The 26,315-nt window shown below is 34.4% G+C and overlaps 1 protein-coding gene across 1 annotated transcript; it reads left to right on the top strand.

The window, feature by feature from the left end:
- LOC123539297 (uncharacterized) lies at window positions 1-24,234 on the top strand. Its single transcript, XM_053529854.1, has 17 exons — window positions 1-33; window positions 603-654; window positions 1,517-1,588; window positions 2,279-2,362; window positions 4,049-4,087; window positions 6,664-6,735; window positions 7,597-7,644; window positions 8,978-9,049; window positions 9,357-9,446; window positions 10,082-10,135; window positions 11,672-11,731; window positions 14,219-14,323; window positions 15,167-15,211; window positions 15,804-15,980; window positions 16,297-16,463; window positions 22,332-22,466; window positions 22,799-24,234. Exons 1-17 carry the CDS (start codon window positions 1-3, stop codon window positions 22,892-22,894), a joined length of 1,401 nt encoding a protein of 466 aa, XP_053385829.1. The 3' UTR covers window positions 22,895-24,234.
- The last annotated feature ends 2,081 nt before the right edge of the window (window positions 24,235-26,315 follow it).

Raw genomic sequence — 26,315 nt, 5'->3', positions numbered from 1 at the left:
ATGACTGGGACAATGGTTGACTCATACAGCTTGGTAAATGCCTGGTATGGAAATCCGGCAACTGACCGTGCTCTATGTATATTGTGTTTAAACGAGGGAAATGCAACGTCTCACTAATTTTATTTCTAGATACTTTCTTTCTAGGATAAATTAGAGATACATAAGAGATATGGTGATATTTGCTAACTTTAGTGTATGATCAAATTACATTTCACCGAGTGGGCACTATGATGCAATATTTTCACGAGTGGCACAGCCACGAGTGAAAATGTAAATTATGGTGTTCACGAGTTAAATATATTTCGATCTTACACTAAAAACAGTTCTAATTGTTTTAAGTATTTTTAAAACCAGTATCAATTTTATTTTACTAATTATTTTCAGTATTTCACTGAAGAGCATAAAATAAGTTTAGTTCTCTCTCGTGTGTTACCTTTGGTTATATTTATTGTTTTATTGTGTTATCATGTTTATTGTATGTTTTACACTAATGTTTTACGTTTCATAAATGCTGAAATAAAATGCACACTTTCAACAAATCTACAGTTTTCTCATAGTTGGGATATAAATATACTGGTATGTGGTAACCACTATTGTTTCAGGAATTGACTGATCTAAGACGCACATGTATTAACAATCAACAATCATATAGTGGTAAGTTATATTATATTAATAGTATAGTCATTACCCTGCTAAATTTCTATAATGAACGTGTCCATATTTCAATTTGAACAGTACTATTGACTATAAAAAAGGGATGCTAACCAAAAAGATACTGACTGAATGGTGAACAGTGCAGACCTACTCTCTTCGCATAGGCAAAATCAGTCTTGTTCAGCGTGGTAAGGGCTAGAAATCGTTCATCAGTTTCATCAATATTGTGATAGGTAGCAATATTTCACCAGCAGATTGAAGCATCATTGGCGTATTGGTTATTAAAGCCACTGGCCGCAAGTCACTTGTTGCACACTGCTGTAAGTTCAAAACCTAGCTTATGGTGTAAATTTTTTTCATGCGAGGAAGCCCTCCAGTTGGCTTGCGGAGGGTCATTAATTCTGCCAAGGTGACCGTGTTTACCTTCAATAATGCTTGGATGCCCGCCTGGATCAGTTGAACACCAGATAACCGCCATACAACATACTATTGTAAATTTAGTGAAGTACTACCTGTGTGAAAATTATACCGTGAAGATATACCGATGTGACCGACTACCAGAGAGACATTCGAGCCAATCAGGGCTCATGATTCAACGATTCAACGATTGGTGCAACGTTCAACCAAACAAACAAAAAATGATGAAATATACCTGTAGATGAAATAGTTATCTTTAAATAAGTAACTAGGATTATCTCCCTTATTTAAGGTATGAATTTGTTAGGCATTTATAATAAAAACAGGGATATAGTATTCTTAGAGACAAATGCTCTCTTTTTTTATCACAGCTTATTTTTATCTAAACATGAAAGTATTAAATGTTTTAAGAAATATAGTTTCAGATAACATAATTATGTTTCAGACATGTACTACCAATTTTTCGAGTCATCATATAGACACAACCATGCCATGGCATGCAGGACACATCACTCAGGTTTGTAGTCATGGCAATATAAGTTGTGCCATATTTGACATTTAAAGTGATCACGTGGATAGATATAGAGTAAAACTCGGATGAAGCTTATTTATACGATATCCGGATAGTTCAACATTGGATGTCATGTGTCGAGCTCCGAGCGCGTATCGTGAGTTCATGACACTCGATGCGACACACAACACCACACAAGACAGTGCTACGCGACACTCGATAAGATCGTCTATATTGCGGCGCGACGCACGAAAATGCTACACGATAGTTGACAGGCTGGTAGCGTTGTTTGTTGCGTCTCTCTGCCGTGTGCCGTATCATGTATCGTTTCGAAATGACATGTGTCGTTTGGAAGGACGACATACGACATTCAACGTTTGTGACACCAAGAGAACTTGGTGCATTTGTGATGATTATATTCCTAGGACTGTGATCTTTTCAAATTTAAACCAGAACAGCTTAATTATCTACTCTCTGTTTACCTGTTTTGAAATCAATCCTGACCAGAATAATTTAACTTTAAATATTGAGCAACAGAAATTGCTTATCAGTATTCCTGTTTTATTACAATTAATAAATATATGTAAATATAGACAATTTACCTGTTTAATATGCGTGAAATATAGACATTTTTCTTGTTAAATATGAGTAAATTATAGATAATTTGCGTGTATATAAATTACGATTGTATTGCAGTATGGCATGTACTTAACAAAATAAGTCCATTCACCATTAGAGACAACAATTCTTGTCAAACGGATATTATATTCCATCTGAAGTGTAAGTAGGTTTCAGACAGTTTAATTTTATTTAGAAGTACCAAAGCGAAGGAAAAATGCTCGGACATTTCCATTATCACAATGTTAAATACATGATTTATTTAATAAAGCCTAAAATAGTAGTTGAACTGAGCAGCTTTTGCACGATCTAAAAATTTCAGAACATAAAAAACAGCTAATTGGGACAACGTTTTACAATTCCACTGACCGTAACAGAATTGAATTCTCATTGGTTTCCATGTACCAAGAAATCATTATTATTCGTGGTGGGCTAATTTTTGTGGATTTCGTGATTTAGTCATTCCACGAAATATAATCCCAACGAACAAGTAAAATTCCGATTCATTTTTTGTTCATAAGTTTAAATCCACGAATTCATATCCCCACAAAATTGCCGTTTTGACAAAGATTCATGCCCACGAAATTAAATGATTTTACACTAGTCGAGTTTGAAAGTCTAAAACTTCGAAGTTTTAACAGAAAGCATTCATTTGAATATAACTTTGTACGTTGCAAACTTATATAAATATATGTTTTGCTCAGCCTGCCAGTGGCTGCAGAATGCATAAATTAATAACTCATTCAAAGGCTGACTAATATCTCTGCAACCTTAACACTGACAGAGCAAAAAGAAAGTATAGCTTTCAAAGGCATAGATTTTAATCTTTAATGAATATGAAACCTGGAGACGTTTGATGAATCATACTTATGATAGAGGTAGAACTTACGGGAATTTTTTTCCAAAACATCATTTGAAGTAGATTTGGTTTAAATATTCGGATATTTTGAAAGTCTCTGGCGGCCGTAAAAAGTCGCTCCCACATAATCTCAGTGTTGTTATATTTTCTGGTCCTTCGGGATCATTGATTTCAACTCATTTAGATTTGAAGATTGAATACTGCTTAAGCCGGTGCTAGGGGGCGTGGGCAGTGTTGCATTTTCCATTACTGCTCATGAACAGACTCAATCAAACCGAGTCTGCAATTTTCACTATTTGCCTTGATCTCGCTGCTTCCAAAGGGTCTACTTTCCAGATTTTATTTACTTCACAACAGCGGGTGTTACGTGCTGTGTGGCGGCCGTAAAAGTCGCCCCGACTTCCTCTCAGTGTTGTTATATTTTCTGGTCGTCTTGTGGTCTTGGAAAGGGTCACAAGTTCAACAATTCCAAGGGTGGCTCAGTCCGTGCTTGCTGGAAGAAACACAATACCCTCAGTCTACGCAGGAAGCGTTAAACTTAACTTTTTTCTTTACATTTTTTTTTCTTCATTTGACCAACTCTGGGGAACTTGTAAATTTTGGCCGTAACAGAAATGAAAGAGAATAGAATCGTTATGCTGAAACGTACCAAGTACCTGTGGCACGATTCGAACCCGGGTATCACGGGTGGAAGTCCACTAAGCAAATATCTGGTTGTTTTGAAGACATTTTCAAGTCTTGTCCCGAAAACATATGCATAAAATTTCAGCCTATGTCGAAGTAAAATGCTGGATCCCTTGGAAAATTGAGATACCGAACTTCAACTGTTAGGATATAAAAATAAGCAAAACTTTTTATACACTGCATTTTTTTGCATATGAACTGAATTTTAATTCAAATACTTTTAAGACTGTAATGCAATGTATTCTAATCAACTATTCGATTTTCTAACAGTTTACAGTTTTCATCAAAGGTACGTTATTTTTCAGATGCCTTCGAACAACATACTGATCCTTGTACATGCACAGGTACGTATGCCATACCCATATCAAAACCACCTGTTCTGTTCTGTTCTACATTATGGGTCTTAATTTCGGTCTTAGATGTCAAAATACCGAAGTTTTTTTTTGCTTATATTAGCATGTGAGGAAGCAAGCTGGTTTACGGAAGGTTGGAAAGTCGCCATATGACCTATCATATGTTGTTGAAACTTAAAATACCCCCCCCCCCCCCAAAAAAAAAAAAAAAATAAATAAAAAAATAGCACATATTATGAGGCAGCTTCACAACAGCTCAGCAAGTGGCAGAATTACTGTCAAGATTGGCGGAGAAAATTAAATACTTTGATTCCTGCAGACTTAATAGGATTCATTCATTTAAGACTCAGAATTTTAAAATTGACGAAAAACGACCCTGTATGTAGATCATTCAATTGAAAGATAAAACCTTTTTGTCATACGTGAGCAATATCGGCAGTTATCGACAACCTTAGGATAACTGAATGTTTATTTATGATTATATTTCTTGAAACAAATTTTCAACGTTAACAATTATTCATCCGCATTATCAAATAGTCCATATAGCGACAGTAGTCGACAATACGAGTATAAGACAACCACACAAGTCATACAAAAAGTCGCGGAGGCAGTTATCGGCACCGTTCGGCAATTATGAACACGCTCACATTAAAAAAAAATAAATAAGTACATATGTTGACATATATTGACAAACGATGAGTAAGCTAAGAGAAGTACGTTGTAACACTTAAACATATATACATAAAAATGAGAATAAGTAACATTTTATAGTGTGAGAACGTTTGGTCGCTCTCTGTCTGAATTGTTCAAGGGTAGGTACCTACGGAATTCCGTTAGGGCCATCGCCTTTGTATGTGTTGATCTGAAACGCGATGTAGTAGTACGATGATGAAAACGCGAATTCACGAAACTACGATAGCGAAAACGCGACAACACGATGATGGTAATGCGATACTACGATAACGAAACACGATAATACGATAGTACGATGATGATTATGCGATATACTATTGCGTTTTCACCATCGTACTGTCGCGTTATCACCATCGTAATATCGTGATATCGCGTTTTCGTTATCGTAGTATCGTACTATCGCGTTATCACCATCGTACTGTCGCGTTATCATCATCGTACTGTCGCGTAATCACCATTGTACTATAGCGTTATCATTATCGCACCATTGTACTAATTTATGAATCAGAATTAGCCTAATGTTTGCCTTCGTAATCTGACTCTGAGTGAGACATTTTGTCACAAGGAGGGAAAATGTTTCTATGCGCATGGACACTGGAAGGCGATAGTATGATGATGATAACGCGATAGTACGATACTATGATAACGAAAACGCGATATCACGACATTACGATGGTGATAACGCGACAGTACGATGGTGAAAATACGATAGTATATAGCATTATCATCATCGTGCTATCGTATTATCGTGTTTTCGTTATCGCGGTATCGCGTTATCATCATCGTGTTGTCGCGTTTTCGTTATCGTAGTTGCGTGATTTCGCGTTTTCATCATCGTACCATCGAGTACCGCGTTTCAGATCAACACATTCAAAGGCGATGGCCCTAACGGAACTCCGTAGGTACCCGCACAAGCTCGACTGGATGAGAGATCCACAGATCTATAGTACCTTGGAAGAAGGTGAAGTTTTAACGATTACAGGGTGTAATGATATGCTTGTAAGACAATGGGTGCATGTGTCTTGTTAAGCGGCGGATAGGGGGCATAATATAAGGGGGCATAGGCACTACAACCTGTCCATTTACAATATTGAAGTACATTTATATCTTGGCATCTGATTTTCTGTGTTCAAGCGAACACCACACCAGTTTATTTAACTTCTGGGAGACACTGCTGTTTATGAAGTAATCATTTGAAACCCATTGCGCGGCCCATCGCTGAATCATTTCAATTCTGTGGATGTTTCGCCTGGTTTATGGACTCTAAATAGAGCATGAGTAAAGTTTGGATCTGACTAGAGTTTGGTTGGCAAACTGGGTTTTTAGTGGGGATTTTCCTTTCTAAGAAGTTAAGAGTTTGACTTGATTTGAACGTGACATGATAAACACGTTTCTTCCAGTTAAGGTCTGAGGAGATAGTGTCTTCGAGATATTCAGCATCACTTACTGTTTCAAGGATTTGATCATGGAGTGAGTATTTGGAACTCAATGGGTATTTGACCTAGCGATATGAATCACTGTGCATTATGATGGATTAAACTGCATGTTCCATTGGCTCTCCCAGATCTGTAACCTGTTAAGGTCGTGTTGAAGGAAACATTAATAAGAAGAGTTTTCAACTGTTATATAAACAGCAGTGTCGTCAACAAATAAACGGACCTGTGAAGCTATATTTTCAGGCAGGCCATTTATGTACAGCTAGCTTGGGGTACTCCAAATTGCTACTGGTACTTCATCAGAAGTTTCCCTATCAACTAAGACTTATTGGCGCCGCCCTACCAGGAAGAATTTGACCCATGACAAAGTATGACCCTTGCCGCCATGTTGGTGACTATGCGAATAACTAACTAATCGCTGCAAAATTTTCATTTTAGAGAAAATCCACCCCTCAACAAGTACTCACCAAAATCATGGCGATGCATGTACCCACTACGACAGTTTCAATAGTATGTATATTTAACCTTTACCCTCGTATACAATGTACTTAGGCAATATCCCTTCTTATTCAAAAGTGTGTTTATAAAACATTCCCTGACTGAATAGTAACCAATGGTCTGCACTAGTCCCAAAGACGAATTCTTTCAGGCAAGAGAATACTGCCTGATAAACATACATTAAAACTAGCACATAAAAATAATCGTTTTTAAAATTTTGGCATTTAAGGTATTAGATCAGAAATGATAGTCGTCAAGTCTTCTACGTAATTCAATTTCGGCATTCTCCGGCGTTCACGAAAATAGCCAAAGGAAGACGAATTGTAATACGTTATTACACGAATATTATCAGTTGTCATTACGGGTCCTTTACCTTAAGTCTAAATACAACAGATTTGTTCTGTTTCTCTGTTTTGAGGTAATGAAACCGTTTTATCATTCGACAATTACCGTACGCGATTTTGACATTCTCCGATTTGTTCAGAAAGGCATAAGCGCATGCGATAAATTTACGCCCGAAGCGTGCCGAAATGCCTAACAAAAATACGTAATTAAACGGAACATGCCGAGTGTCATTTCTAGTCCACTACCTTCAGAATCAGTATCAATAATAAAGCTTTTGTGTCGCAGGAAAGAACACTTTCGATTGTTGTATTCTAAAATTCTCAGGTTGCAGAGTAGGATGTTCTTTGTTTCATTTTTCTTTGTTCGAGTAATTAGTCAATTAATGAAGTACTAATTCCTATGAAATAGTGAACAATCAGCTTTTATAAATTTGGAGATAAGTAGAAAAGGCGTTTTTGAATGAAATTGTGCTTACAACATGTATCTCAGTGTGTGAATGCCATCATATACCTGTGATGCGTTTTTCAGAGCTACAGAAACTTGCAGAGGAAGACGGATGTTTGAGTGCAAATTCAGGTCGGAACTTTATATAGCCGAAAAAGTCACTACCTGCAATTATTTTCTTAATTTCTGCCTACATTGATTAGACTTAGATTTAACAACATGAAAAAAAAAAAAAAAAAAAAAAAAAAAAAAAAACATTTTCAAGTCATGTATCGAAAAGACATATCAATGAATCGTAATATTTTTTACCATACTTTGTAAAATCCATAAAGAGGTAAAGCAGTTTTATTATCCGATAAGAGGTTATAATTTGTATATTGTAGTACAATGTATTATTAACTCTAAGTACGATGCGCTATATTCTATAACAGATTTGTAGTGTAGTGGATAGTGCGTAGGGCCTATAAACTTTTTATGTTTGTATGGTGTACGTTCGAGCCAATCTTTTTTAAAGAAATTTTACTTTTTCTCTTTTTGCATCATCTTTATAGATATGAGATCCTTTGAGAAATGTCAATAAGTACTTAGTATAAGTGCACGTGAAAATATAATGATATAAATCATGATACAAGTAATAGAAAGAGCATTGAAACTCGAGGGTAAACGATTTGTACGAGGGGGCATAGCCCCCGAGTATAAATCGTTTACCTGAGAGTTTTAATGTTCTTTCTGTTTTGTATCATAGCCATCCATATATGGTAGTTCAGTAGGCGTTCCACATTGCCATATACAGCAGTTCAGTGAGAACTTAAAATCCTTGCTTTACAAATGTGTAAAGCTCAGGTAAAATAAACCAATGCGAGCGCAGAAAATCAATAAAATGCACGTCGCTGTCTGCTTTTAGAGACACGCCCATACACGCTGGCATACTTTCTTATCCAACAGTGCGGTAACTAGCGTGCGGGTATTTAATACCTGCACACTTTTAGTTACCGCACCCTGCACTCAGTGTATACGATTTACCTGCACCAAATTTGTTAAGAAAAAACACCGAGCTATGATACAAATAAGTTTACCTGTATTCCTTTTCCAGATAAAATATGCTAGAAAATAAGAAGAATGTAGCTCGTACTGTATTCGAAACAGCACCGTAAGCTTACAAATCATACGTGTTAACCACTAGACCACGCCTCTACTTACACATGTTTTGCGATATCAGATATGTTTCATATAATTTTTCCACCCTAGTTCATTGTTATGGGTTGATACAATATTAGTAATTAAAGGCCGCAGTTATCGCGTTTTGTTAAAACAAACATGTCAGTTTAAGGCGAATTTCAGTTGTTTAGAAGTAAAACTATTCGAAATACAGCCATATTTACAGGAACTGTCCTAAGAACACTACCTTTCAACTTTGATCGCTAAATTTGCCTTTAAGTCTAACTATGAATCCTTTTTGTTTCAGCCTGGCATTATCTGGATGACCTTCAGGCCAAGGATTCAGCATGTCGAAAAAAAATTCAGAAATATTTGGCTGGTAATAATAACTAACTGTTGTTAACTTATCGATTTATGTTTTAAAAGTATTTGCATGATACTCAGTCAAATATTTTTCAGTGTATATAGTTTATCTCGGCTCGTATCTATCATTTGACCACAGCTATGCATGAGAACGAACATTGTTGTTCATTCAAAAGGTCAACAACAATGACCCGGGGTGGAGGAGGGTAGGTGTGATTGGGACTTGATTTAAATTCAAGGTATTTCAAATCTTGAAAAATATGTCTTAAACGTATCCGGTTAATATCTACGTAGTATTCACCTAGGATGTTTAATTTTTTTAGATAAATATGCACACAGAACCTCGCAAGATCAAGACAACTGTATTTGCCATGCACGAAGGCAACTCGTCAACCACAAGATTCACAGAATGGGTAAATATTTAGTCAGCACAACACTAGAGCTAGAAATAATAACACTAAATTTAATTCTTCTTTATATTTACTTACTACCTAATAGGTCATATAGGTGATGAAAATGTAACATTATAAAGGTATTTATTTGACAAACAATTTATCGCTGTTTATATACAGATTTTATTTGTCAATAACATTACGTGCAAGTATTTCAAAGGGCATAATTAGACGAATTGTTTGCAAGCGAACTACAAGGAAACTAAATAACTGATATAACTTTTCTGAAATATGTTATATTTTATTGATACATAGTAGAAAGGACAACTGTTCACGTCAATTTTTGTGAGCTGCATACTTGTTTAATCAATTGAAAATTGTCTTTACACTATAACGTTATTTTTATCAATGATTTCATCACATGCATATCAAAACCATTTATATAAAATACACAAATCTATATTTTTGTGAACTAATTTGAATAACCAATACAAAATACAAAGTCGAAGCAGAGCGCATGTGCTTGTTTCTTGATGCATCAATATCAGCTATAATAATAGTTGTGAATAAAGCTCATTTGGGAAAGATTTAGCGTGTTGCCTCTTTTGTTACTATATTATATACTTCTAAAACAAAGTATATCGTATTCCCAACAGACAATGGTAGCTTATATAACTGCAGGGATAACACCGCCGGATCAACATACCGAAGTAAGTAGATCGAAGGTCGACATATCGCAGAATTGAAATCAGGTTCATGTATCATAAAATTATGGCATGATATACTTTTTGAACCTGCATTGTACAGATAACATTTTCTGATAGTTTACTTTCCAAACTTACAGACAAGTATCATTGTATTGTGATAAGTATCATGCCAGAATATACTGACCAGCTAGGAAAAAGGCGTACGCTAATATTCCTGGCGAAATTTTCCTAATTGAATACTGAAGGACAATCATCCGAGAAACAAACATATGCAATGGAAATCATACGTCACCGGTTTTGAAAAGAGTTATTTGCTCTTGAAAAATCACATACTCGGGGAATTGCCGTTTCCGAGGGCAAATAACTCTTTACCAATATTGGTGATCTCTGATTTCTGTTACATACTTTTGTTTCTTAGATCGTTGCCCTTCAGTATCCAAAGTTTTAAGAAATTCTTTTATTGGAAACCTTTCGCCCATTTCATACAAATGGAATTCTAGCGTACTCCTTTAAAAATAATAACCCTCTGAAGTCTTACAAAATGCCGTGTACTAGGCAAGTTTTAAATGAATCTGGCTTACACATTGTTTCGAATAGTAATGCCAGACTTTACCGTAGAGCTCCTTTTTTGTTCTTCCAACAATTTTGACATTTTAAAGGAAAACTTAACATTACGTGGTACTATCACAAGTCTTTTCTTCAAACTTTCTCTTCTTTCTTTACAAAGTTTAATTTTATGATACAACGTACTTTGCATTTTCATCTCAAACTGTATATTGTTGGACTCTACATTTTTTTTTTAATTTTGCAAAGTTCAAATGTTATGTTACTTTTACATTTGATCGAAACGTTATGGTGTGCAGTACCAGCGATAAGCTTTCTATAAAACTATAAGCATTAAGTATTAATGCTACGGCATCATTGTTTTACCGAAAAGTACTTTTTAAATTGGGCAATTAGATTGAATGTCACTCCTACAGTTTTTGAGGACTTGGTCAATAGGTACTCTACGAAATATAGAGCGAATATATACATCTTGTCAAAGAATATTTTTTTTTTATTATCTTTTAATTTTTATTATTTCTTTATTGGCTTTACAGAGACTTCAGTTTTACGTGCAATCAGACATAGTTAACATTACCATTGAAAGATTTATTTGATATATAAATGTATTTTTCACTTTCAGTATTAATTATACTTTAAGTTAGTAATTTTCGCAATGTGATTTACATAAAGTGCTTAAGTATGTCATTTTTATGAATGACATACGGATAACCATGTACATGTATACACTAACTTAATGATATGCCGATGGAACTCGATATCTCTAATTCAAGGGATTGACACTTTGAAATTTATTTCGAGATAACCGAACTTCTTTTTAGAATAATATTTTGTGGAGGTAACTCGAAAATGTCGGATTAGCCTGAATTTTGAGATAAACAAATTTGAGATATCAAGTCTCAACTGTATTGTCTGTTGAATATTACATCATCTTATAACTGAACCCCGTCTTACCATCTAATTCTTATACTTTAGCCATCGAAGCTGACCTATTTTCAAACATTCGCACCCATGGATGTAAAAATCACAACTATTGTAAGTATAGTATGATTAGTATTGGGAAAATTGAATAAATAAAATTATGTCTAACTCTTACAAAGAAAAACCATGGCCTGTTTTAATTGTGTCTGTTTTCTCTTTTATAAAGAAAAAAAAATCTTTAGATTATGCAAAGTCGATCAGTTTTAGTTGAGTTCGTTTTACTATAAGACCTCTCAAATCTTAAAAGAAATCGCGAGAATAATTTTTGTCATTTTCAAAGTTTAGTTTAATTTGAATTACTCCCCCATGTCATAGCTATTGATTAAAATTTTCTTATCCAAAAATTGTCTGAAGAGGTTCCTCTACACAGCCGACCGGTATTGTAGTGTAAATATTTACAGTTTTATCGTCCAGTGGCTGTAGAAATTCTTCCCGTACTTAGAAGTAATATTGTAATACGTATATTATGTACTTGTTGGATTTTTGAAGCAACCCGTCTACAATATTTTGCGTTTCTGTCTGTTTTTGTTGTGGGTCTTATTTAATATCCATGACTCTATGGCTGTGGTAGGGATATCCTGTGTTTCCGGGAAATGTATCCTTACCTTTTATCTTTTATATTTTCTGGTCCTTTTTGATCAAGGGGACCAATAAATTTTTATCTGATATCACAGAATTTCTGCATTTGCTTTTTAATAGGTGCGTGAGGGGCGTTGCATAATTGATAACCTATCATTTACAAACTCGGTCAAACTAAGTCTGATATTATGCTGCTTTGGTTGCGTTCTATACCTCCAAAGAACCTTTTTCTCGTGTTCTTTGATAGTATGCCCTAACTTCATGCGGCTCTTCTGATAGTAGTTGGAATTAATTGTAATTGTACTTTCATTTTAGATTGATGTATAATTTGAAAGATACATAAGATCCCAATATCATATTTTAAAGCATAAACAATTATTATTTATATAGTTTGTGCAAACATACAATTGACAAGTAAATGGGAATAAAAAGCACTGCCTATTAGGTTTATGTGAAAGCTATATACATGTATATATCAAATTAATACTATCACTAAAAGTGGCTGTTTGTTACTGCATTAACATTTAGTTATTAATGTAGCTCTGTGCGAACTTAATTTAGACATCTAGTAAAGTATGTACACTCAACAAAATTCCGAATCGGTCAGTTTATATTTGTATTACTATTTTGTCAATAATGCAGATATTTTCACTAAATTTCACATGTCGACATTTGAATAGGTACTGTAGCTAATTATTAATTTATTTTTGTTGGTGACTCATGGCCAAAGTAACCACATTAGGCATTTTGCCTAATATTAGATATTTTGAACGTGCAGTGCATGTGCACCAACGTATTTTGGTGAAATTGACACAAGAGCAACGGGATTGAGCTGTCGGAATGTTGCTAGCTGGGACACATTTACGGCACGTGTGCTATTGTTTTTACAATTTCAATAGAAGTTTGATGTTATTGGTTTGTAACTGTTACTTTAATGGTTATTTTCCATTTGTAACCTTATTTCCGTTTACAAGAACCTTCACTCGTTGGTTATCTACGTTGGTTGTCTACCATCCACGCTCTTTTTTAGGGAACTTAACCACAGTACAATTCATTGAAATGATCGATTTGGAATTTGTTGTATAATTCCGACAGCCCGGGCGCTTTGCTCTTGTGTCATTTTAACGATGACACATATGTGTTTTTTTAGTAGGACTTTCGTCAGCAATGCCAAAAGTGTTCATTAACACGTGCATATTGGTGCACATGCCATGCACGTGCAAAATATGCTATGTTAGCCAAAACACCTAAAGCGGTTACTTTGGCGGTGAGTCTGTCAAAAATAAATGAATAATTAGCTGCAGTACCTATTTAAATGTCGATAATACTATGTGAAATTTCGTGTAAATTCTTGCATTATCAACAAAATAGTAATACAATGAAAACTGACCGATTAGGGATTTTGTTGAGTGTATATTTAAGAAATAATAAGTTCCCAAAAGTGGTTTATCGTAGAATAACCCGAGTTTTGAGTTCTTATGCGTAAGAATATATCACGAAGGCCGTAGGCCTGAGTGATATATTATTTCACATAAGAACGAAAACCAAGGGTTATTTTACGATAAATCACACTTAGGAACTTGTTATTTCGATTCTAACACGACATAATAGTATCAAAAGTGTAAGAAAAAATGGTAACTACTTTTTACGACCGTGCTACGCACCTGAATCGTATGACGTCATTGCACGCGAGTGGTATATCGCAGAATAACCCGAGATCGATTTTGCTCTACATGTATGTAGGTTATTTGCTGGTCGTGTTAGAATAAAACGTATTTGATGGAGTGTATATTAAAACGTATTTGATGAGGATTTGGTAAAGTAAAAGTAAATACCTAAAATGGAAATATTTAGATAAAAGATGGCCATTGAATAACTTTAAGAAGAAAACAATACATTTTCTACTAAACTTAAACTAATTTTTTGTATTTGTACTAATTTTCCAACATTATACCAATGCAGTATGGGGCAGATTGGAAGGTGTGCGGCACCATTGCTCAAGGTACTATTACAACCGTTGTACCAAACTGGTAGACTGTCAACAAGATATTATAGTCAGGGCAGCAAGTAAGTGCCTCAAAGAAGTTAGGGAAATTCAAGTTTCATTGTCACTCAAAGGCAGACTCAAACAAACGGAGTCTGCTATTACCTTGCAGGTCACGGCATTCACTGACTGAGTTCTTTGCCTAAACCAAAGTAGGTCAAAGCATTCCCTGACCGAGTTCTTGGTTTTAAAGCCAGTTGGCTATAATAGAAGTGAAATCTTTCAGTAATGTCATGTCACCAAAGATTTGCACAGAGTGTATAAATCGTAGTAAAAATGCTAATGTGGGTGAAAATAAAGGCTAGATAGGTAAGGAAAATGTTGATTTTTTCATGATTTCAGAAGCGTTATAATAACTGTTTACTCTTTTAGTGTTTGACTGTTTTTCATGAAATCTTGTAAAAATTAATATACCAATTAGTTTGTTCCACTTATCATGTCAGCAGCTTTGACACAGAAAACTTTGTCAATGTGTAACTTTATTTGTACAGAAAAGGTAAAGCTGAATCTATGAATTTACCACATATCTCAAACAAAAGCCGTGTAGTTTAGTCAATTGAAACGAAGACAAAGTTTAATGCTTATACACATGTTGTATACAATACATTTGGATAAACAAATTACAAGTTCCCTTTCCGTCGTGTGAATTACATTGAAATTGTATTTTTATAATCATCAATACATTTTGAATATATTAAAGAAACGTTTAAATCAAACGTTGTGAATTACTTATTGACAACATATATTAACAATTTGAATTAGATAATTACCGGTCAAGTCACGGCGAGTAAACACGACAGCCATTTGTCCAGCAGCAGGGTACCTGTGAAACAAATATATATGCTGTAGATTTCTGAATATTTCAGTTCAGTATCCCACAGATCACTTGGACAGTTGTGTTTGTTCTCAAAGTAAGTTTTTTAAATTATAAAACCATGAAGATATAGGCCAAACTAGTTTGATTTTATGGAAATTGATTATGATCTTTTTGTTGTTGCACTATTGAGCTTATGTATTTTTTTATTGTTAATATATTGTATGACATGTCTTAAATATCAAATCATTGCTTTGAAGGGTTTCTTTTTGTTTTCTTATTTAATAACTTTTATTGGAATGCGGTATATCTTTTCATACATTAAATATTTCTGTTTTTACTTTCGTGAATAAAAGTGGGTATAAGATCAAAGATAGGGTTTATAGGTTGAATCAATAATTTGATATACAAGAAGGCAATTTCAGGGTTCAAACCAAATATTCTAATCTTAATCAATCGAAATTTTATCAAATTAATTACGAATTTGCTTTCAAAACAGGCAATGACTTCTATTTCACAGACATGTAAAACGAATAAAAATAGCATATGAACATCAGTTGTGCAAAAGGTACATGAATAAGTTACTTTGCACAATAAATGATGCTAAAATGACCAAAGCATTTAGAAGGTGAGCTAGAAACGATTATATATCTCTAATTAAAATAAAAAAATACCTCATATTGCACCAGTTACAACCTCGACAACTAAATCCGTTACAACACATACGACACACACAGCTTCCACGTCAGCGGAGACCACGCCTTCATCAACACCCACGACTCCTCCGCCAGCTTCTGCTAGGTCGGTAAAAGTGACTCAGTCATCAACCACTAGCATGTCAACACAAAGACCAACCCCAGTACTACGTAAGTAAAATATATGAGTCTTTTTTATTGGTACTGATATTTTACAATATCTCTAAATGACAAAGAATCATTATGGTCAATCCATATATCTTATTTGATTTGTATCTCGAAATATGGACGGGTTTTGATCTTTATTAACGTATCTACACTAATGATATATACATGTATACAGTTCTTAATGACATAAATGTGTTATGCTGTGGTTATTCTTTTCTCATATTTTCAAATGTGAAGAGCATAATATAGAGCTAACTTGTCATGCGGAAGGACAAAAGGGCAGACTTTTTCGTAAAATTGTGAGAATGTCTAATTTTAGGATTTGCATGCAACAAACTGAAAGTTGTTGAGGATATTGCAAAGTCCATTAAAGCGATAGATTCAAGTTCCAGTTACTGCGACCAGAACCTTGGAGGTTCTGATGACGCGTTTCTTCTCTCTACGTGCAATATGACGTCACCGATGTTGTGGAAAAGGGGTGCAAATGTAAGTATCTAAGCGGTTTTGAATTCAATTGTGTAGATGGTATCTTTACAAAATAAGTTGCTAAACACGCTTCCTTTCCATTTCTTTAAACAATCATCAACAAAAACGTAGGCAGTTCCTGGAAAAAATTTAGACCAATGCTTGTCCTAACAATACATAGAAAAGAGTTCTGTAGATGATATTCCTATTTTTTTTTTTGTTTGAACCCTCACCCTGCTAAATTTCCGTTATGACTTTGTCGATCTTTCAATTTGGACAATACCATTAAGTGCTAAAATGGGTGCGTACCAAGACGATGTTGACTGAATGGCGAACAGTACAGATGATGATCGCTTCGGAATGTACGGATCGCAGTAGCAGAATCAGTCGCGTTCAGCATTAAGATTAATATGGTAAACTGCAATATTATCAGAAATTGCACAAAGGATTAACCTTTGACTGATTATCTTTTCCCGATTCTACCGTAACAAAACTCAAAAGTCCGCGCATGTTCTGCTTGCAGTTTCCTTAATATCTATCCAAATGTTTAAGAGTCATTTTAGTTCTTTTATTGTTTTTAAGATAGTTTCATGTAACTTTTTTTTTGTTCAGTGAAAGAATTAGCCTCAATTTTGCAGTATTTATTTAAATATGTTGTGTGTTTAAATCAAGCGAAGACGCACCTAAATGGGCATTTGAAACAGCAACAGCACCTTTCCTATCCAAAATGAAAATTACGCAAGCATCGATTCCTTTTGTGTGCATAAAATGTTTCCTTTTGAATTTTCATGAGATGCATTAGTCTGATCCAAGTTGAAATTGTGAAGTATTGGCATGTAATAAATTTTTACAGCTAAGCAAGTGTAAATCGAGGGCTAAAAAAGAAACTGGTCTGTCATTATATAGAAATAGAAGCAGATACTGTGAAATCATTTAATTTCGTGGGCACGAAGTTTATGATTTTGGTCAAAACAACAATTTCGTGGGTATATGAATTTGTGGACTTCAACTTTTGAACATAAAATAAGTAGGGGGTTTTACTTTTCGTTGTGATAAAATTTCGTGGACGGCTAAACCACGAAATCCACGAAAATTAGTCCCCAGGAATGTTAATGATTTCACAGTAGACAAGTTTTGCTCTAAGCCCTCGAAATGTGTACGACCGCTAATGACATGTTTTACATGATATTTCATTGTGAATATATCCAGGGTGGCCAACCTACGTGGCTACTGGATATCATAGAAGAAAAAAGTGCGGATAAAGTAAGGATAGAAAAAAACACCAAAACAAAAAAATAAACCGCTTGAAAGTAAAAAAAAAATACCTGCAAGAGTAAGAAGTATAATATGAAAAGCAGCTGGATTTCTAAGTGCCTAAGTGCCTTAGAAATACTGGTAATTGACGATAGATGCTTTTTTGGAGAGGAAAACACTATTTTTACTGTCTTTTGTGCTAGCAAGTATATGAACATTTGTCAAATTATATTATAATCGCTAATCCCTCGGTTGATGACACGCTGTGTATTGTGTATTATGATGGAAACGCCTGCGGGTAATATTGATTTTTAGGCTAGATAGAGAGAACTTTTGGCAAAGAAATACACATTTTAAAAAATTACATGTACGGCAAAATATTTGTTCGCCACTTTTTTATTTTTTTCGCCATTGGCGACTTTGGCGAATTGCAGCAGAAACCCTGATAAGTGAAATATAGGCAAAATGTTACCTGAATCGAGACTTGTTTTCTTTGTGCAAGTAAGCTGATCACCCTGGTTTTTCTACAAATACAGATTATATATAACAGGAAAATTAGTTTTTTCCCACAAATAAAGTTAGTTTCGAAAGGGTACTGATAAGTCAGCTTTAAAAAAAGGTGCCTTTTAGATTGGAAATAAAAATGATTTATCGCTGTGTATGCAGTATAACTCCTCTAGATGTTTTGTTTTTGTTTTGTTGGATTTAACGTCGCACCGACACATGATAGGTCATATGGTGACTTTCCAGCTTAAATGGTGGAGGAAGACCCCAGGTGCCCCTCCGTGCATTATTTCATCACGAGCGGGCACCTGGGTAGAACCACCGACCTTCCGTAAGCCAGCTTGATGGCTTCCTCACATGAAGAATTCAACGCCCCGATTGAGGCTCGAAACCACATCGATGAGGGGCAAGTGATTTGAAGTCAGCGACCTTAACCACTCGGCCACAGTGGCCCCTCCTCTAGATGTAGCCATATGATAAATGATAAAAAGTCATATAATGACTCAAAGGCGGAGCCAAAAGCACATAGTGACCTCAACTGTTACGTTATCATGGTTTGACTTGAAAACAATGCGCCGTCGTGCACAATTACTACGAAAAATGACCGTTTCCGGTTGATAACTCAAGAACGCTTACATTAAAGATCATGAAAATTGATATGGATGTTGATCATAACCAGCACATAACTTTTATAGAGTTTTAAATCAGTAGGTCAAAGGTCAAGGGCACAGTGACCAGGAACGGTTAGCGGATGATATCTGAAGAACGCATTGGTCTATAATCATGAAAGTTAATAGAAATGTTTATCATGACAAGAGAATAACCCGCATTGATTTTTAGGACGGTAGTTCAAAGGTCTACGTCATAGTGACCCGGAATAGTTAAACCGTTTCCTGACGATAGCTTAGAGGCTCGTCATGACCAGCAAATGACCCCTTATGATTTTAAGATAAACAGGTCAAAAGTTAAGGTCAGAGTGACCTGGAATACAAGTAGCTAAACAGTTTCCGGATGAACTCAAGAACGGTATGGCCAAAGATCATGAAAATTGATAGGATGTTAATTATTACAAGCAAATGACTCCCATTTATTTTGAGATCAATAGGTCAAAGGTTACGGTCACAGTGACCCGAAATTGTTTCCGTTTCCGGTCGATAACTTTGGCCTTAGATAACGAAACTTAATTCGTAGGCTGCTTATGACTAGCAGATGGCCCTTACTGATTTTGATGATAACCTTGATAGATCTAGGCCATGCTAAAAATGAATAATCTGGGTCACTAGGTTAAATCGAAGAAAAGCCTTGTGTACGGGATAGAGGCTGTATTTTTCAATTGTTCTGCATGACTTTTTTTTAGAATGCTAACCTTAATAAGATCTAAGGTAAGTTTAAAAATGGATCATCTGGGATCAAAAACTAGTTCACTAAGTCAAATCAAAGACAACCTTGTGTATGCCATAGCGGCTGAATGTTTAGTTGATCTCTATGAAATTTTGTCAGAATAATTGCCTTGATAAAATCTATATCAAGTGTAAATATGGATTATCTTGAAACAAAAACTAAGTCACTAGATCAAATCAAAGAAAAACCTTGTGTATGCGATAAATTTTGTCACAATTATTTCCTTGACAAAATCTAGGTCAAGTTTGAATATGGATTATTTGGGATTAAGAACTATGTCACTAAGTCAAATCAAAGAAAGCCTTGTGTATGCGATAGAGTCTATAATTTTCAATTGATCTTTTTATAAAATTTGAACAGAATAATTGCCTTGATAAATCTAGGTCCAGTTTTTATATGAATTATCTGGGGTTAAAAACTAGGTTACTAGGTCAAATCAAAGAAAAACCTTGTGCATTCGATAGCGGCTGTATTTTTCAACTGATCTTCATGGAGTTTGGTCAGATTGATTGCCTTGGTGAAGTCTAGGTCAGTTTTGAATATGGGTTATCAGGGGTTAATGACATCATATCAAGTGGTAAATTGTAATGGTAAATCTAATTTTTAAATAGGTATAGTCATTGCTTAGATTGCAATTTCTAGGGAATTGTTATGCTCTGCTCTTATTCAATGCCACTTTGATTCTTCTTCTTTGAATGAGAACCTGAAAAGGAAACTGCAGATAACACAAAACAAAGTAATTAGGTTCCTTAATGGCTAAAGCTCTAGAACTCCAATTACTCTTAAAGAGTTCCAGGATGTTAACTTTCTGAACGCAGGAGATAGACTTAGACCACAGAAATTGAACCACATAAATAGAATATTTATTACAGGAGTCGTCCTGTTTGTCTTAGAGAAAAATTTACTTTTTGTAATGAGGCTAATATTCGCTCTAGAAGTTATAACTTCGTTCCACTTCACTGTAACTCTTAAACAAATAATTTATTTTAATGGAATTAAAGAATGGAATTCACTTCCTGAAAGTATCAAATCTTTAAAGAACACCACTTTAAAAAATCTGTTGAATCTTACTTACAAGAAATGCACAAGAGAGAGTTTGAAGATCTTTTTCTAAATGAATGTTGTTTTATCTCTGTTGATCAGTATTAATGATGCAATATTATCTTATTGTCTAGTCATTTTAAGTATGCATATTGAGCCTACTTTTACTCCCGTTTTAAACCAAAATCTTGACAAAGGACTTCATTTTTTTTATTCATGTATAATTCATTTCTGTTTATAAACTTTTGGCATACCGATTTCACCTATGCACCCCATTAGAAATATGCTTTTAGCTAAGTGGGTTATCCATAGGAAGTTAGTAAACTTTTTCTTCACTTTTATCAGTAATCTCTCTTTTGGTCAAAAGTAAAAGTACGCTACATGAACTTATGTTTTAAATGCAAATGTCTCACTTGTTTTTAGTTTTAAAATATCTTATTTGTAACTTATACAGTGATACCTTATTAAATTATTGCCTTGCTGTATATATATGTCCTGAAATAAATATTAATAAAATAAAAATGATAATAATAATCGATCCGCACAGTTTTGTCAGGATTCATGCTGTTCACTTCCAAAGCCTATTGTAATTAGAGAAACTGTGAGCAAAAGAAAAAAAAAACAACAACAAAAATAGATCCTGACCAGACTGCGTGATTTCGCAGTCGCAAATGCACTATGTTGGTTTTCTCATGGTGCGGCTGATGTACTGATTTTCAAAATCCGATACAATTTTTGATTACCATTCTGTTGTTCTTCAAAAAGGCCAACATGTTGCAAATACAAAAATCGTCGATGCTTGAAATAAATCCGTAAGTTACATGCGATTTAATACGTGAACCTGTTCGAAAAAGTTTCAACAAAGACGCATGAATACATATTCGGCCCTGACATTACGTTTAAAAATATCATTTATTTATAGCACATGAATTGGTTTCCTACAAACAGATTTTTTTCTTGATGGACCTAGTGAAAAAGTAGCTTTTATATAAACATAATGGTAAAATAATATTCTACCTACATGTTTTATTTTCATTTTTGTTTTATCACATAGTGAGTTATTATTTTTTTAATTAAAACATTATAGTAAGCATGATTGAACAACTAATAGATAGTACATTGTAATATAAGTAAAAGGCAACAACATTTTTTTTTTTATAAAATAAAAAGTAAAAAGTTTAAGCAAAATATTTCAATAGAACTGAACTACTAGATATTCATATTCACACGATATAATCTAAATGACATTCATCTTGTTTTTCTCCAAGATTTGATTAAAATTATTCATGTGGAAACAAACATGAAGCAATTTACTGGGTATAGAAAAGAAGGAAATACCTGTAAGAATTTGGCGACGAAACGTCAATGATTATTACGATATCATGCATGAGTTCAGGCACAGTTCTATAAATAGCTGTCAGAGTGTAATGTTTGTGTGTGCTATTTATAGAACTAGCAGAGTCTCGATTCCGTTCAAAAACAAAATGACAAACAGAAAGGCGGAGGTATATAATAAGAGCGTCATTCATCAACAGTTAGATCTGAGATCAGATAGCACTCGCCGCTTGTTTGACTCGTATGAGCCGTCGTGGCAAAATCAGCTCGAGCCGATTAAAGAATCTCAGATAAGGCTACTGTTACAATGAACAAATTCAATTGATATTAAATTATATATCTTATTAATTTCAGGTGATGGCGGACTGTGAGTCGAGTTCACAGTTAATACCCACATATACACCAATAACAACATTTAACAGCGACAATTACGCTCCTCTTGGCGCTCTGTCTGGCATATTCCTGGGATGCTACAATAATGGCTTTAAGGTAACTGGTAATTAGAGCTTGTTTAATGTTGTATACAATTCTAATTCTATAGGTATTAATTTAATTGGATTAGTCTAGATGGTCATACGTTCACGAAGACCTTAGTTATGTATTTATATTCTGCATAAATTCATGTCTAAATCAGGCGTCGTTAAAATTTGGCAACGGCAATCACTTTTATACGTTCTATTCGGTTATGATGGTTTTGATTCAATATCTTATTTCTTTTCTTTTTAGTGAAAAAGTATGAGATTGCAAACTAGGTGAAATAGGTTTATTGTAAGATATTTTGTGCGTTTATGAATGTTTCTTTGCACCAATCGTACTTTCAGATTGCTATCCAAAGATGTAATGGAGTTCCAACAATCGAACATATTGAGAATGGGTCTTCTGCCCATAATCCAAGGAATTATTATGTGATTGTTTGAAACTGATTTATATAATCTAAAGAATTACTTCTTTATTGTTTGAAATTTGTTTATTTATTTTTCATGAATATCATATTGTGAGGCATAAGGCTTTACAACCTTGCTTCATGCAATTGTTTTTATTGCTTTCACGGCAAAATCAGTAGTTTATTTTTTAATTTTGATTTCAAAAGTGTTAGGCTACAATTAAATCACAGTGCATTGTTCTGTAACATTTCTAGGTATTAGCAGATAACCAGTCGTATTATTATATTGTTGTATACTGAATAACATTCCAAAATATCAACTCACGCAGTTGTTTCAGTTAGTGAAACTTTAATTGTAGCTTTCCCAGGAATTCTTTATTAAAGTACGCAATGTCAGCCTGTATTATTTAACAGTGCAATCAACAATTACCAACAGTATTAAATTAAATCGATGTTTTCATGTAATGTCCATTGATGACTTTGTAAAGCTTGATAAAAGTTTATGTCAGTTGAAATTTTGAGAGTTGTCATTGACAACCATCTTTTTTGTACGTATGCACCGCGTTACTAAATCTTTGTTTAGATGGACCGATATCGCCTCATATTCTGAAGAAATAATAAGCTTTTTATTGTCAAGTATTTGATATTTGATACTTGGCATTTAGTGATGATTCGCAGCATTCTATGTTGTTTCATTTTTAAATTTTGAGTTTTAGCTCTGCCCTTTTTACATATAAGGACATGTTCGTATTCCGAATGACGTCCTGGTCGGCCGGAGTAAGTTCGTAGCCTCAATGCAGTTACGGATCTTTCCGGGTATTTCCGATCTCGGCCTTATTTAGATTTGGTTTTACATCCTCATTTGCATACCATGCCTACCAAATATGTTATTTCTTAGAACGTAAGAATTCTCACTTTGCCTCCATCTCTCATACAGTTATTTACATTTTGTAGTTGTTTTGTATATATTGCTTTTACAGCCTGTCAAGAATGACCAATCTTATTGGTTGTCTTATCGGTAGAAAAAAAGAGAGAAATAAACTGGTGTGTTCTCTTAGCACATTTTACCACCAAATTCCTTCAGCCCACAGAATAGTTTATGTACTTCACGAGTGAGACAGTAAAATCAAGAGAAAACCTTGATTAGAATCATTTAGAATAGTTACGATTACTTCGATTAATTCACCAGTTGCTGTGGTAAGGAATATTTTGAAATATCGTTAATATTGTAGCTTACATTTCTTTGCATAGCAGGAGAATTATCATTTGTGCAGTTTTTGTATTATATTGTCTTTATTTTATAACGGCTGCTATTTTCATCCTAATTATGTTTTAGACATTTTTTATTATAGAAAATAAAACAGACCGTACCTACGCCGGGAGTTGATATATGTTATTCCTGTGACATGTAATTTACATATTTCAATGTAAAGTCTGGCGAAGACATATATGGACATCCATTATAAGGCGTCGTCTACAGCCATGTTTGGCCAAATGTAACTCTTGAAAGTCTTATAGCCCAACCCGCTTGCTGTCATGATGTTATAATATTTTTTCTTATGGAATATTTTTACTGAGGTTGTTTTTAAACAATGCAGCAGTTGCTCATTTCATAAGCATTTACATAGATAATATAATAGAGTGAAAATTGTGAAATATAATCTCGGTTGTGCATATAAAAATTTCTATTTGTCGATGTTATTTCATTGAATGATTTTTTTTTAAATAATCAATATATATTTTACTTGAAATAATGTTTTTTAAAAATTATGTTAATTTCAAAAGTATTACACAGAAATGATTCATGAGGAAATCTTCATCAAGCGTATCTAAGATATCTGGCCGGTCAAAAGACATGGCCGCAAGTAAAAAGTTGACTCTCTATTGGTATTGTTAAGTTACTTAGATTCGCCAAAAGATGGCCTCTAAAGAGCGCGGTCACTTTTTCCTGTATGTACATACTGGTAACTTGAAAGGTGTTCTAGTCTGGTGAATAGATTTAAAAAAAAATTACACAGACATGGATCGTTAGATTACCATGAACCAAAAATTGTTAATTAGTCCGATTTGTACACAACATGACCTTCAGAGCCTGTGGTAACATTTCCCTATATACATACATAGGCAAACATCAGAAACATGCCAAATTTTAAAATCACTTTAAAGGTATTTTCTTTGGATGAACCTTTACCAGATTACTAAAGTCATCTTACTAGTGAAAGACATGGCTATATTTCCCTTTCTGGTATACTTCCTCTAAATCTGCAGGCCAAAGTACAAAGTAAAGAAATGACTCCTTCATGACTCTCTGACACACGTGCTACCCTTTTCATTGTGAAACTATGATGAGTGATTTAGGGCCATCAAAGTCCTCTTATTATTAGTCTCTACTGACAATTCAAGGGAGATGTATTGTTTTCTCTCTGTCTGACTGTCCGGGTGGTCACAAATTATTGTTAAATTCTTGAGCACGGGTATTTACAACTTAAAGGCAATAACCAGCATATAATATAGTTTTTAATGTCTTTGGCACAATCCACTAGGATAATTTTCGGCATTTTATAGATTTTATTATTGATTTTTTTTGAAATAAATATTTTCTTGTTAACCTTTAAAACAGCTTGAACTTTATCCGTATATTTTTGCGATTCTTGCACGGTGCCCGCATACTACTCTTTGATTCAAGTTCCACTAGATAAGTGCTGATTAGATGATTAGACAGTAGTTTGAAAGTTTAATCGCGAGCAGCCCGATTATGATATTGAATCAGTATTAAACCTCCACATTTTACTACGTACTAAAATCAGATATATAACTTTTCTATATATTTTATTTTTAATTGCAAACTGTAGACCAGTTTGCAGTTCGCAATTCGAAACGGAAAGTGAGAATCGCAGACTAGCCGGGACTTTCAAATTCTGATGAAGGGTAGGGTGGGGCCTGGGATGCAAACCCATAAGCTTTTTTAGCAACTGAAAACTTAGTACATGTACTAAAATTATGAGTAACTCTCCTAATACTTACATTTTGAATCGTAAACTGCTGACTAGTTTGCAGTTTGCTATTTAAATTGTAAACTGTGAACTGCAGACTGGTTGATAGTAGGCAATTATTAGGGAAAATTGCAGGTTCATTACCTCTATTTAGCAACCACTTATAAAGTACTGAATTATAAAAGTAACGTTCCAATATACTTTAATTTCATTGTGAACTGCAGACGTGTTTGTAGTTTGCAATAAAATTCAAATCGTAAAATGCGAATTGCGAACTGCAGACCAGGTTGCACATTACAATTCGAAACGGAAAGTGCGAATCGCAATTTAGCCGGTAGTTTCTAATTCTGATGGACAGGAAGAGAGTATATTATAAACACATAAGCTCTATTTAGCAACCACAAACTAAGTATTACCGACAGTGTGCATTTTTACGGGAAATCGCAGGTCCATTACCTCTAT

This window comes from Mercenaria mercenaria, chromosome 18 (genome assembly GCF_021730395.1).
Source record: "Mercenaria mercenaria strain notata chromosome 18, MADL_Memer_1, whole genome shotgun sequence".
NCBI lineage: Eukaryota > Metazoa > Mollusca > Bivalvia > Venerida > Veneridae > Mercenaria > Mercenaria mercenaria.
This window is presented reverse-complemented; position numbering and strand designations above follow the sequence as displayed.

Excerpts from the sequence above, each read along its gene's own strand:
- LOC123539297 (XM_053529854.1), top strand. The coding sequence starts at position 1 with ATGACTGGGACAATGGTTGACTCATACAGCTTG. Across the intron at positions 2,363-4,048 it reads TATTATATTCCATCTGAAGT|ATGCCTTCGAACAACATACT; the intron begins GTAAGTAGGTTT and ends GTTATTTTTCAG. Across the intron at positions 11,732-14,218 it reads ATGTAAAAATCACAACTATT|TATGGGGCAGATTGGAAGGT; the intron begins GTAAGTATAGTA and ends ATACCAATGCAG.